The sequence below is a fragment of the Tachysurus fulvidraco genome, chromosome 1, assembly GCF_022655615.1.
Source record: "Tachysurus fulvidraco isolate hzauxx_2018 chromosome 1, HZAU_PFXX_2.0, whole genome shotgun sequence".
Classification (NCBI taxonomy): Eukaryota; Metazoa; Chordata; class Actinopteri; order Siluriformes; family Bagridae; genus Tachysurus; species Tachysurus fulvidraco.
This window is the reverse complement of record NC_062518.1, coordinates 18623297-18637015: the sequence shown is the minus strand read 5'-3', so window position 1 is coordinate 18637015 and position 13719 is coordinate 18623297. Positions and strand designations below refer to the sequence as shown.

The following is a 13719-nucleotide window of genomic DNA, read 5'->3' as shown; positions in this document are numbered from 1 at the left end:
CTTCACTCCCAATCTCTCTTCACCAGCTCTCCCAGCTCTCCCAGTCTCTCTTCCCTAGCTCTTTCAGCTCTCCCAGTCTCTCTTCACCAGCTCTCCCATAAATGCTTCACTCCAACTAATGAACAAATTCAACACAAAAATTGCTTTCAGCTTTTCTAATTAAGTCGATGAGAAACTATTAACTGTGAGATGTTCTCGCTCCCTTCAGACACGTACCAAATGACTCAGTAACGGGTGTGTGCTAGGGGAAGTGTTCAGTGTGGAGAACATGCTGTTATTTTAGGGTACACTGCTGAGGGAGTAGAATAGGCTGAATCCTAAATGCCTTTATATCAGACCTTTGGTTTGCTGCACGGAATATATATCTATTCTTTCTCCCTATTTACTATATCACACATCTCCACTCTCTCTGGGTTGTAACTAACACTGTAGTCATAGACAAGTGTACAAACGTAATGTTTTAATTCGACCATTCTATGTAAAAGTATGTAAAAAACAGAATTAACACCTACAATGCTGAATGAATTTCTACAATTCTGAATTAGCACTTAAAGTACTGAATAACTGGTGCAGTACTGAATTAATGTCCACAGAACTGAATTAGCAGCTATAGTACTGAATAAACCTTTAAGGTACCGAATTAACACTTACAGTGCTGAAATTATGTTTCGGAATGAACCTGTACAATACTGAATGCACAATAATGGGACTGAAACGGCACTTAAAGTACTGAATTCACAACTACTGTATTGAATATTTCTGGTGCAGTACTGAATAAACCTTTAAGGTACCGAATTAACACCTACAGCACCGATTTAGGTGGATGTATGTGCCGTCTCGTACTTTGGTTGGTTTGAATTAAAATCTACATCTCTAAACAATGGTCGTGAGGATCACAGTAGGCTTTCGTGTGGAATTCTGGGAAAGCTGGATTGTGTTTCATGCCCAGGTTTTTGTCTTTATGTTTGTTTAGATCAGGACTGGGACACGGCTGTTTTCTCATCGTTCAGGTTTCATGCTTCTGTATTGAGCTGCATGTAGTTTTATTTTTCCCTCAGCAAATTAGTAAACCGCAGCACTTGGGAGTCCTGTTTGTGTGTGTGTGTGTGTGTGTGTGTGTGTGTGTGTGTGTGTGTGTGTGTGTGTGTGTGTGTGTGTGTGTGTGAGAGAGAGAGACAGAGAGAGATAGAAAAAGAGAGAGAGAGAATTGTGTGTGTGTGTTAGAGAGGGAGGGTACAATAATATGTAGGCTATTGTTAGCACTCTGCAGTATCGCCGAGATTATTTGCAGTATAATTTGATGGACTGTTTTGAGAATTATTTGGACAGAAATCATTCACTTTTAACGTGTGTGAGGAACACAGGAGGAAAATTACTACAGAGTTCTTTATTTTATACCAAACTTGTTGAATTTCAGCAATGAACACAACAGCCGGCGCTGAAAACTACCAGAGAGGATGGACCAAAGACGAGAAGGTAAAAGCGAATCATTTTCAAGATCCTTTTCAAATCTCAAACTCTTTTAATCTAAATGATTCATCACTGTGGAAATTCACATAAAAAAAAAGCACCAAGTATCAACATTCCGTTTAATTCCGAAGCATTAAAGTGATTTGGCTGTAAATGATCCTCGACTTTAATTCGTATCGTCAACAACCGTCCCGAATATAATCGTCTGAGTGACACTTGCTATGGAGTCAATTCATACGGAGTCGGTTTACAAACCAAGAGTCGATTCCGTCCGCCTGTGAAGCTGATTTAGGTACAGAGGATATAAAGCGACAAAGTCTGAGACGTATCATTTAACACATTAATTCATGAATGAATTATGCACTGTTTTGAATGAGACCAGAAAGAATCTAGAAAGTGACTCCTGGAATCGACTCATTCGGATCTAAAAAATGCATTTATCAGTGTTGTGTGTACAAATGTGTACAGTGGGACAGAGCTGTTTGGAGAAGAATTGCATGTTAGATTTAGTGAATGAATGAATGAATTATTGGCACCAACTGGTCCACATAAATAAGGAAGTGCCAATCATTCTTCACACAAATCACACATGGCATAAATGATAAATTCTGCTAAGTTTCAGTTTAAACGTGTGTGTGTGTGTGTGTGTGTGTGTGTGTGTGTGTGTGTGTGTGTGTGTGTGTGTATATATATATATATAGTGCTGCATGTGACTCCAGAGACATGCTGTGATAAATTACAACAGCTGCACTGAGATTAGCTTAGCATGTATGTGTCTCTGAGGAGTTTAGTCCCTTTAAACACCCTCGGTGCTCCTTTAGGCAGGTGAGAACACTGTGTGTGTGTGTGTGTGTGTGTTTGTGTGTGTGTGTGTGTGTGTGTGTGTGTGTGTGTGTCCGTCCAGATCTGATCCAGAACTCTATTCACAGGAAGGTCAGTGGAAGTCACCAGGAGACATCATGGAACAAAATATGAAATAAGATCATGAGACCGATTCCTTATAGACGTCACAGCAGCACAAACTTTAACACTTTACATATTGCCTGGTTACTGGGAACAATGGTGATTAGTTATTGGTTACTGGGAACTATGGTGATTAGTGACTGGTTACTGGGAACAACGGTGATTAGTGACTGGTTACTGGGAACAACGTTGATTAGTGACTGGTTACTGGGAACAGTCGTGATTAATTATTGGTTACTGGGAGCAACAGTGATTAGTGACTGGTTATTGGGAACAACGGTGATTAGTGACTGGTTACTGGGAACAACGGTGATTAGTGACTGGTTACTGGGAACAACGGTGATTAGTGACTGGTTACTGGGAACAACGGTGATTGGTGACTGGTTATTGGGAACAACGGTGATTAGTGACTGGTTACTTGGAATAATGATTTTTAGTGATTGGCTACTGGGAACAATGGTAATTGGTTATTGGTTACTGGGAACAACGGTGATTAATGATTTGTTACTGGAAATAATGGTGATTAGTGATTCAAACCATTGGGGGAAAATAGATTTCTGTTCAGTTGTCTGTTTCCATATTGCATATTTTACAAAATGAAGATTTGCTTCTTCTTGTTTCATAATTCAACTATAAAGAGTGAGAGAACATAATAAATAACAGACTCCCGCCCTCTGCTGGGCTCAGAGAGCAACTACACCCAGAGTTACACAGTAAAACGAAATGAATGTTAAAATGGAATGTGTGGATTTAACAGAACTCTCTCTGGACCCGGGCTCTGTGCTGATGATGGGAATCTTCTCTCTAACTTTACAAGTCCTAAAGCTGTGAATGTATAAGATGTGTGTGTGAGAGTGAGAGTGAGGTTCAGCAAGTCTCAGTACAACCTTGTATACTTCATTGTATCTGTCTCTCTACTGTCTCTATCATTGTCTGTCTGTCTTCCTATCAGTGTGTGTGTCTGTGTGTTTGTGTGTGTGTGTAGGTGTCTGTCTTTCTGTCAGTGTGTGTGTGTGTTTGTGTGTGTAGGTGTCTGTCTTTCTGTCAGTGTGTGTATATGTGTCTGTGTGTTTGTGTAGGTGTGCGTCTTTCTGTAGGTGTGTGTGTGTGTACTGTATGTGTGTGTGTATATTTCTATCTCTGTGTGTGTGTGTGTGTGTGTGTGTGTGTGTGTGTGTGTGTGTGTGTGTGTGTGTGTGTGTGTGTGTGTGGGTCTGTGTGTGTATTTCTATCTGTGTGTGGGTTTGTGTAGGTGTGTGGGTTTGTGTGTGTGTGTGTGTGTGTGTGTGTGTGTGTGTGTGTGTGTGTGTGTGTGTGTGTGTGTGTGTGTGTGTGTGTGTGTGTGTGTGTGTTTTAGATATTTGAATGCAGTGGATGTGTTTGATTTGAGAAATAGGTTTTTGTTGCTCGAGTGATTTGCAAAGAGTGGAGAGTCACTGATGCAGCCACAGCACTGACATTTGAATTATTTTCCTGTGTGTGTGTGTGTGTGTGTGTGTGTGTGTGTGTGTGTGTGTGTATGTATCAATATGCAGGAAAATAAACTTCATTTTAGATTCAGATCAGAGCAACAAAAATAAAGCAGCATATTATTATTATTATTATTATTATTATTATTATTATTATTATTATTATTATTATTATTATTATTATTATTATTATTATTTCAGAATAAAGTCATGACTCACTGAGAGAAAAGTCGCAACATTTTGGGAATAAATCTGTAGTATTAGGATGAAATATTCGCTGGAGATAGAAGTAATAATATTTTCTACAGACTATAATTGTAACGTTTTGAGAACAAGGAAAAAGTTGCAATATTACAAGAATAAATCCGTCTGTCAGTCCAGACGACCTGATGCTAAACTGCAGGCTGAAGCCAAACACACACACACACACACACACACACACACACACACACACACACACACACACACACACACACACACACACACACACACTTAGTGAAGTAAAAACACTGACTGAGCAGATTTGAACTCTTTCCCTGACGCCTTTGACATTTGCCTCGAGCTCGTCATCACACTAATAGTACAAATGTCACAGGAAATGAAAAGATGTGGATTTTTTTTCCTCTCGTCTCCATATTCGCGTCTGTAAAATAAAGGATTCGCTTTAATTTAGCTCGGAGCCTCTGTGAGTCCTCGGTGCCGCACAGCCATCATTAATCCTAACCTTTAAAGTCTCTACTTCATTCCAGCTGTTCTTTTCTTTTCTTTTTTCTTTTCTTTTCTTTTTTTCTTTTTTCTCTTCTCTTCTCTTCTCTTCTCTTTCTACAGCCCGTGAGCTCGGTGGATGTTTTCAGAGAACCCTGAGCTTATTTTAGCTCTGCCACTCTTTTACTCTCTCCTCTATCTAGTGTATATTATAGTGTATGGTGTAATAATAATCATCAGGAGTTCAGTGTGTTATCATGACCAAGTTAATTATCTATCATAACAACATCCATCCATCCATCCATCCGCTTTCTACCGCTTATCCGGGGCCGGGTCGCGGGGCGGGGGCAGCAGTCTAAGCAGGGACACCCAGACTTCCCTCTCCCCAGACACTTCCTCCAGCTCTTCCAGGGGAATATTAAGGTGTTCCCAGGCCAGCCGAGAGACATAGTCCCTCCAGCGTGTCCTAGGTCTTCCCCGAGGCCTCCTCTCGGTTGGACATGCCCGGAACAGCTCCCCAGGGAGGCGTCCCGGAGGCATCCGGAACAGATGCCCGAGCCACCTCAGCTGACTCCTCTCGATGTGGAGAAGCAGCAGCTCTACAATGTTTTAAAATGTACCAGCGTCTCAAAGTTCATAAGAAGTTCACAGTTACTGTAAAACTCTGGACAACATCCAGTGAGACTGGAGACTCCTTTTATAAATCTAATACACATCCCAATGTATGAGCTGTTGCTATGGAAACAGAAAGGTATCAGAGTGATAGTGTTGATATTCTTGTGGACGACTTGTTGAAACAATGATTTGGTGAGTTACTGATTCAGCGATTCAACTATTAAGTGATACATTGACCAGGTTATTCAGTGATTCAGTGATTTAGTGATTTGGTGATATATTGATTTGGTGATTCAGTGATTCAGTGAACTGGTGAAACAATGAATCAGTGATTTGGTGATTTAATGATTCGGTGACACTGTGATTCACTGATTTAGTGATTCAGTGATACATTCCCGCCTCCGCCTTGTGTGTGCGGAGTTTGCATGTTCTCCCCGTGCCTCAGGGGTTTCCTCCGGGTACTCCGGTTTCCTCCCCCGGTCCAAAGACATGCATGGTAGGTTGATTGGCATCTCTGAAAAATTGTCCATAGTGTGTGTGCGCCCTGCGATGGTGTATCCTGCCTTGATGACGCCTGAGATAGGCACAGGCTCCCCATGACCCGAGAAGTTCGGATAAGCGGTAGATAATGAGTGAGTGATACAGTAATACAGGCTTTTAGTGATTTGGTGATTCAGTGATTTATTGATTTGGTGATATATTGATTCAGTGATTCAGTGATCTGGTGAAACAATGAGTCAGTGATTTGGTGATTCAGTGATACAGTGACTCATTGCTTTGGTGATTTAATGATTCAGTGACACTGTGATTCACAGATTTAGTGATTCGGTGATACAAGAATACAGGTTTTTAGTGATTTGGTGATTCGGTTATTTATTGATTCATGTATTTTATTTATTTGGTGAGTCAGTGATTCAGTGATTTAGTGATTCAGTGATTCAGTGATTTTTTGATTTGGTGAGTCAGTGAGTCAGTGATTTAGTGATTTGGTGATTCAGTGATACAGGGATTTAGTGAATCATAAGTGATTCCCGGAGGACTTGTGAACATGTTGTATGATTATAGGGTGCTTCCTCTTAAATGGTGTCTTGCTGTGTCCCGAGACTCCTCTTCCTCTTCCTCATGCTGTTTTTTTCCCCAAGCAAACCGTTTCAGACTCATCCTAAAGCACTGCCATAAATCTCCTCCTGAATTTCATCACCTCACTCTCAGGAGAGCATGTGGGTATGATATCTATTCCAGCACACACACACACACACACACACACACACACACACACACACACACACACACACACACACACACACACACACACACACACACACACACACACACACAGCAGAGGAGGGGGAACCTTGTCAGCACGGGTTCCTTTCCACTTCTCCACACTGGATAAAGATGGACGCAGGTAGCCTTCAGTGAGGTCTGTGGGGAAATGTGGAGGCTGAAAGTGGCTCAGGGACTGCGTGCTGCTCCGGCACATCGTCAGCTGTGAGCATGTGTGTGTGTGTGTGTGTGTGTGTGTGTGTGTGTGTGTGTGTGTGTGTGTGTGTGTGTGTGTGTATGTGTGAACTTAATATTTCCACACAATACCAGAAGATGATGCTTCATCCATCCACACTTTGTTCCTGACTGTATTTCCTGTGTACATTAGCATTAGCATTAGCATTAGCGATCTAATCACACCCCCTGACAGAATTTCTGTACCTGCGACGTGGTCAGGAAACAAATACCCAAAGCCACTGACATCGTTAGAAACAGCTCGCTAATCACCTAGAAGCAGACTTCAGCAGTTTCAGCATTTACTCGGTATTTTAGATTTTTTTTTTTTAAAAAAAAAAAAAGCTTCTGAGCTTCGAGCACAAACATCTGAGAGGAGATCAGATTATTTTCGAGTAAAATACTTTGAAACTTTCAGCAAACAAATGGGAATAATATCCTGCATTGGTGTGTGTGTGTGTGTGTGTGTGTGTGTGTGTGTGTGTGTGTGTGTGTGTGTGTGTGTGTGTGTGTGTGTGTGTGTGTGTGTGTGTGTGAAGCTCCTGCACACTTCATATAGTCAGCTTTATGGAGGGAATCTCACACTGAGTCTGGTGAGAAATTATATAATAAAAACACCATGAAATAAGAGATGGAGAAAGTTAAAGTTATCTGTGTGTGTGTGTGTGTGTGTGTGTGTGTGTGTGTGTGTGTGTGTGTGTGTGTGTGTGTGTGTGAGAGAGAGAGAGAGAGAGAGAGAGAGAGAGCTCCACTGCTTCCTGTTCGGCCTGGTTGATCATCCCGGAGGTCACGCAAATGAGGATTTGTGAAAATTCTTTTTTGAAATTGTAAATAAAAAGTTTAAGCTGTTGTTTAACTTAAAAATGTAAATAAAAACAGAGAAACTTTCATCTGGAAAAAAAGATTGTTTTGAGCCATTAAAACTCCAGATGTTTGGTACTGTGTGAAAATCCACTCCAGCCCCTAAACCGTGTGTGTGTGTTAAAGGGGAAACTGTTACGGGCTCCGTGAGGTCCAGAGAACGCGACACTTCCCTCTTATTTATTTTCTGGCTAAATAAATGTCTGTTTTCTCAGTCGACTTCCTGTCAGGTTTATATTTACACCCTGCATTAACTATCAGCCGCAATTAATCATTGGCTAACCGCTAACCGCTAGTGATCGATTTCTCACACACACACACACACACACACACACACACACACACACACACACACACACACACTATACAAACCCACTGTCTATTTCTACACTACCAAATCCATTTGCAGGCATTCTGTGTGTGTGTGTGTGTGTGTGTGTGTGTGTGTGTGTGTCTGTATAGTGTGTGTCTGTATAGTGTGTGTCTGTATAGTGTGTGTGTGTCTGTATAGTGTGTGTGTGTGTGTGTGTGTGTGTGTGTATAGTGTGTGTGTGTGTGTGTGTGTGTATGTGTGTATAGTGTTATAGTGTGTGTGTGTATGTGTGTATCAAAGTCTGCCCAGAATTTACAAGTGGTTCACCTCACGTTTCAGAGAGCACGGGAGTGAAGAGAGGCAGAGAGAGATGGAGGGAGAGAAAGAGAGAGATGGATGGAGAGAGAGAGAGAGAGAGAGAGAGAGAGAGAGAGAGAGATGGAGGGAGCCGTGAGCTCTGGAGGAATCAGATCACACAGACGGAGTGATTGTGGGATTCAAAGAACAAAATAAATAAATAGGGAGCAAGAGGAAGAGAGCTGCTAGTGGACTTCACCAATTACAGTCTCACCCAATTCTCTCTCTTTCTCTCTCTTTCTCATACAAACACACACACACACACACACACACACACACACACACACACACACACACACACACACACACACACACACACACACACACACACACACACACACACGCCTTTCCAACTGAGAACCGGAGGAACCAGATGCAGTACTCGATGTCGGTTCTGGTCGCCACTCAGATGAAGATAGACACGAGCAGTTCCACTACAAAGGTAAGGGCCTGAGATGATCTGAGGATAATAGTCACAGCTGCTTTAAACCACCTCTACACACACACACACACACACACACACACACACACACACACGCATGCATATGCCAGACACGTCTCATTTCACTTACTAGTTCTGAGCGTGTGTGTAGTGTGTGTAGTTTGTATGTAAAGAGTAAAGTGTGTTTGTGCAGTGTGTATAGTGTGTATAGTGTGTGTGTAGTGTGTGTGTTTGTAGTGTGTATAGTGTGTGTGTATGTGTGTAGTGTGTGTATTGTGTGTGTGTATAGTGTGTGTGTATTTGTGTGTGTAGTGTGTGTAGTGTGTGTGTGTATAGTGTGTGTGTATTTGTGTGTATAGTGTGTGTGTAGTGTGTGTGTATAGTGTGTGTATTTGTGTGTATAGTGTGTGTGTATGTGTGTGTATAATGTGTGTGTTTGTGTGTGTGTGTGTGTGTGTGTGTAGTGTGTGTATAGTGTGTGTGTGTGTAGTGTGTGTGTGTGTGTGTATAGTGTGTGTGTGTGTGTGTAGTGTGTGTGTGTGTGTGTGTGTGTATAGTGTGTGTAGTGTGTGTGTGTAGTGTGTGTATAGTGTGTGTGTGTGTAGTGTGTGTATAGTGTGTGTGTAGTGTGTGTGTAGTGTGTGTGTGTATGTTTGTGTGTGTGTGTGTGTGTATAGTGTGTGTGTGTGTGTGTGTGTGTGTATAGTGTGTGTGTGTGTGTGTGTGTGTGTGTATAGTGTGTGTGTGTGTGTGTGTGTGTGTGTGTGTATAGTGTGTGTGTGTGTGTGTGTGTGTGTGTGTGTGTGTGTGTGTGTGTGTGTGTGTATACTGTGTGTGTGTGTGTATAGAAGGTCTGTGAGAGTTTAGAGAGTTGACTGTTCTTTGGTACTGTGTGGAAAATAATGAAATCAAATCCATTCAGTGTAGTGGAGCCGAGTGTGTAATGAATGTTTTACACCTTTCTTCTCTCTCTCTCTCTCTCTCTCTTCTCTCTCTCTCTCTCTCTCTCTCTCTCTCTCTCTCTCTCTCTCTCTCTATCTCTCTCTATCTCTCTCTCTCTCACACTCTCTATCTATCTCTCTCTCTCTCTCTCTCTCTCTATCACTCTCTCTGTCTCTCGGTATATCTCTCTATTGTCTCTCTCTCTCTCTCTCTCTCTCTCTCTCTCTCTCTCTCTGTCTCTGTCTCTCTCTCTGTCTCTCTCTCTCTCTCTCTCTCTCTCTCTCTCTCTCTCTCTGTCTCTCTCTCTCCCCTCTCCCCCCCTCTTCTCTCTCTATCTCTGAACCTTTAGGTTTTGAAAAAAATAATAGCACAGTAAATGAAGAATATCAAAATTTTGTTAAAATTTTGTCAGAAAACAAACAAACAAACAAACAATAAATAAAAGCAATAATAATAATAATAATAATAATAATAATAATAATAATAATAAAACATTGAAACATTATAGACAAAGCTGTATTTTTTAATAAGAAAAGAAAGAAAGAAAGAAAGAAAGAAAGAAAGAAAGAAAGAACAGTCCACTATTTCAAACTCAAAAACATCTGTAATGTTTATTATTATTGTTTGTGAAATTCAGATAAGTTTATTTCTATGTTTATTAAAGATCTATTGCTGTAATATTTTGCTGTTATTTATTTATTTATTTATTTATTTATTTATTTATTTATTTATGTTTTTGTTTTTTGTTTGTTTGTGCACTTATTTAACAATAAAACTTTGTTTTTGTAATATATCTATCTACTGATCTATCTGTCCATCCATCTGTATATGAACATCTTTAATAAACATAGAAATAAGCATAAAATAATAATAAACTTTACAGATGTTCAGTTATTAGAGATGTTCAGTTATTAGAGATGTTCGGTTATTAGAGATGTCCAGTTATTACAGATGTTCAGTTATTAGAGATGTTCAGTTATTAGAGATGTTCGGTTATTAGAGATGTTCAGTTATTACAGATGTTCAGTTATTAGAGATGTTCAGTTATTAGAGATGTTCGGTTATTAGAGATGTTCAGTTATTACAGATGTTCAGTTATTAGAGATGTTCAGTTATTAGAGATGTTCAGTTATTACAGATGTTCAGTTATTAGAGATGTTCAGCTGGCTGTAAAAGTTTGATATCCTGTTCAAATGCATATGTAGAAACGACGTTCTATAAAAAAATTTTTTTTTTACCTTCACATCTGTTCATTTCCTCACTTCCTGTCACAGCTGTCACAGTCCTGATCTGTCAGCAGCTGCCAGTTTTCCACATTGTCCCTGTCCCTCTGTTTGGCTGCATGCGTCCTGTACGATTCCTCCAGACGTGAGGCCTGTGACGTGGTCTAGAACACTCGCATAACTCTCACAAATAAATTAAATTAATCAATCAATAAACACAACACACAACACAACACACACGAAACACAAACACTCACACACACTCACACACACAACACAACACACAATACAAACACACAACACAACACAACACACAATAAAAAAAACAACACACAACACACAATACAAACACAACACACTACAAACACACAACACAACACACATGAGCCGTGTGATGACTGAGAGTGGGTTAGCCCCTCCCACTTTAATAATAGCCACTCCTACTTTGCATTAAAAGCAAGTTACCACAGTGACATGCTGCTGTATGATACAGATATCAATGAGGAGGAGGTTAATCCCAGAGACAGAGTGGAGTTTATCATCCCGCCTCATTACACACACCGGATTCAGCTGCTCAGCTCATTAAGCAGAGTGAGGGCTGAGTGTTTCCAAGAAGAGAAAACACACACGTGTGTGTGTGTGTGTGTGTGTGTGTGTGTGTGTGTGTGTGTGTGTGTGTGTGTCACTGTGCAGCCTACAGTGTGTGATGTGAGTGTGTACCGAGAGATCATCTACTTTTATTTCTTTGCTGTAGATCCTTATAGGAGTTTTAACAAGTTTGTACTTCTTAGTTAGTCTTTGTGATTTCTTGATGATATTATCTGAGCTGTTGCTATAGAAACGCTTTGAGGAGACGTCCTCTAACATATAAAAGAGATCTGATAATTAATAGAAACCTGTGAGTTCAGGTCTGGATGTAAGTTTGATGGTGTAAACGTCATGCAGCTGCTTTATTATACCCATTCGAAGGTTGTTGTTGCTTGAGGAACTGCTCTGGAGGTTGGAGTGAGTGATTACACTCAGGCTTTCTGCTATAAACACTGAATGCTCTTCGTTCACAGCATTTTATTTACGCCTGTACTTTTTGCCTCGGACGCAACCGGCTGTAATCCAGTAGTGCAGTGTAATTGTGTGTGTGATGATTTCTAATCCCACTCTGTGTTTATAATGATTTCTAATCCCACACTCTGTGTTTATAATGATTTCTAATCCCACACTCTGTGTTTATAATGATTTCTAATCCCACTCTGTGTTTATAATGATTTCTAATCCCACTCTGTGTTTATAATGATTTCTAATCCCACACTCTGTGTTTATAATGATTTCTAATCCCACTCTGTGTTTATAATGATTTCTAATCCCACACTCTGTGTTTATAATGATTTATAATCCCACTCTCTTGTGTTTATAATGATTTATTATCCCACTCTGTGTTTATAATGATTTATAATCCTACTCTCTTGTGTTTATAATGATTTATAATCCCACTCTTAGTGTTTATAATGATTTATAATCCTACTCAGTGTTTATAATGATTTATAATCCCACTCAGTGTTTATAATGATTTATAATCCCACTCTCTGTGTTTATAATGATTTATAATCCCACACTCAGTCTTTATAATGATTTATAATCCCACACTCAGTCTTTATAATGATTTATAATCCCACTCTCTGGTCTTTATAATGATTTAGAATTCCACTATCACAACTGGGAGGAGGAAGACAGGCCCAGATACAGGATAGCTTCAAATAAATAGGGTTTAATAAATAATAAACATAAAACAGGGACACAGACAAAAACTAAACAGGACAAAAGGACGAGGGGACACTGACGTTACATTCACAATACACTGACGTTACACTGACGATGATTCCGTGCTGCCATCGGCAATGCGGCATGGTTAAATAGACATGACGATTAATACCTTGGGAACAGGTGGGTAGAGACAGAGAGGAGTAAACAAAGGCGGTGCAGACACGTGACACGTGACATAAACAAACGCACATGACATCCACTCAGTGTTTATAATGATTTATAATCCTGCTCTCAGTGTTTCTAATGATTTATAATCCCACTCTCAGTGTTTATAATGATTTATAATCCCACTCTTAGTGTTTAATGATTTATAATCCCACTCTTAGTGTTTAATGATTTATAATGCACAATGTGTGTGATGTGTGTGTGATGTTTGTGTGCTGTGTGCGTGATATGCTTGATGTGTGTGAGGTGTGTGTTCTGTGGTGTTACCTGGTGCAATGTTCTGAAACATGATGAAACTGCATACATTAGGTGTGACTCATGAGCAAACATGTACACACACAGACACGGACACAATCTCACACACACACACACACACACACACACACACACACACACACACACACACACACACACACACACACACACACACACACACACACTTGTATTCATTATACTTTACAGTGGGCTTTATACACCTCTCCAGCCCTAGAGTGTGTGTTCAGTAGAATCTCCTCCTCGTGTATAAAATGTGAAGATAAACATGGAGTGTGTTGAAATGTTACAGCCCAAATAAAAGCAGGTGTAAAGAACAGAATAGTGACATGAGAGAAAATAAAAGCGGACCTACGGCAGAGCCCTGTGGGATTTATTATTAAATGGTTATTAAATGTTTATTACAGATCATCATCGGTTATTAACTTTATTACAACTCATCTTAAAGCTCAATCCGTACGCTTTAAATCACAGCGCTGCTGAGTTCTGATTGGTCAGAAAATGTTGTTGTATTTCTCATAACAACTCAGAGAGTAGCGCAGGTTTATACATGTTTCCATAGCAACAGCCCACTGCACACTGTGTGGCATGTACAGTTAAATT

At 40.2% G+C, this 13719-nt stretch overlaps 1 protein-coding gene across 1 annotated transcript in view; it reads left to right on the top strand.

The window, feature by feature from the left end:
• The first annotated feature begins 1232 nt into the window (after window positions 1-1232).
• dpp6b (dipeptidyl-peptidase 6b) overlaps window positions 1233-13719 on the top strand; it is a 71431-nt gene continuing 58944 nt past the window's right edge. Inside the window, exon 1 of the mRNA XM_047821574.1 lies at window positions 1233-1476. Within this exon, the coding sequence (XP_047677530.1) occupies window positions 1420-1476 (57 nt within the window). The 5' untranslated portion in view covers window positions 1233-1419. The remainder of the gene's footprint in view (window positions 1477-13719) is intronic.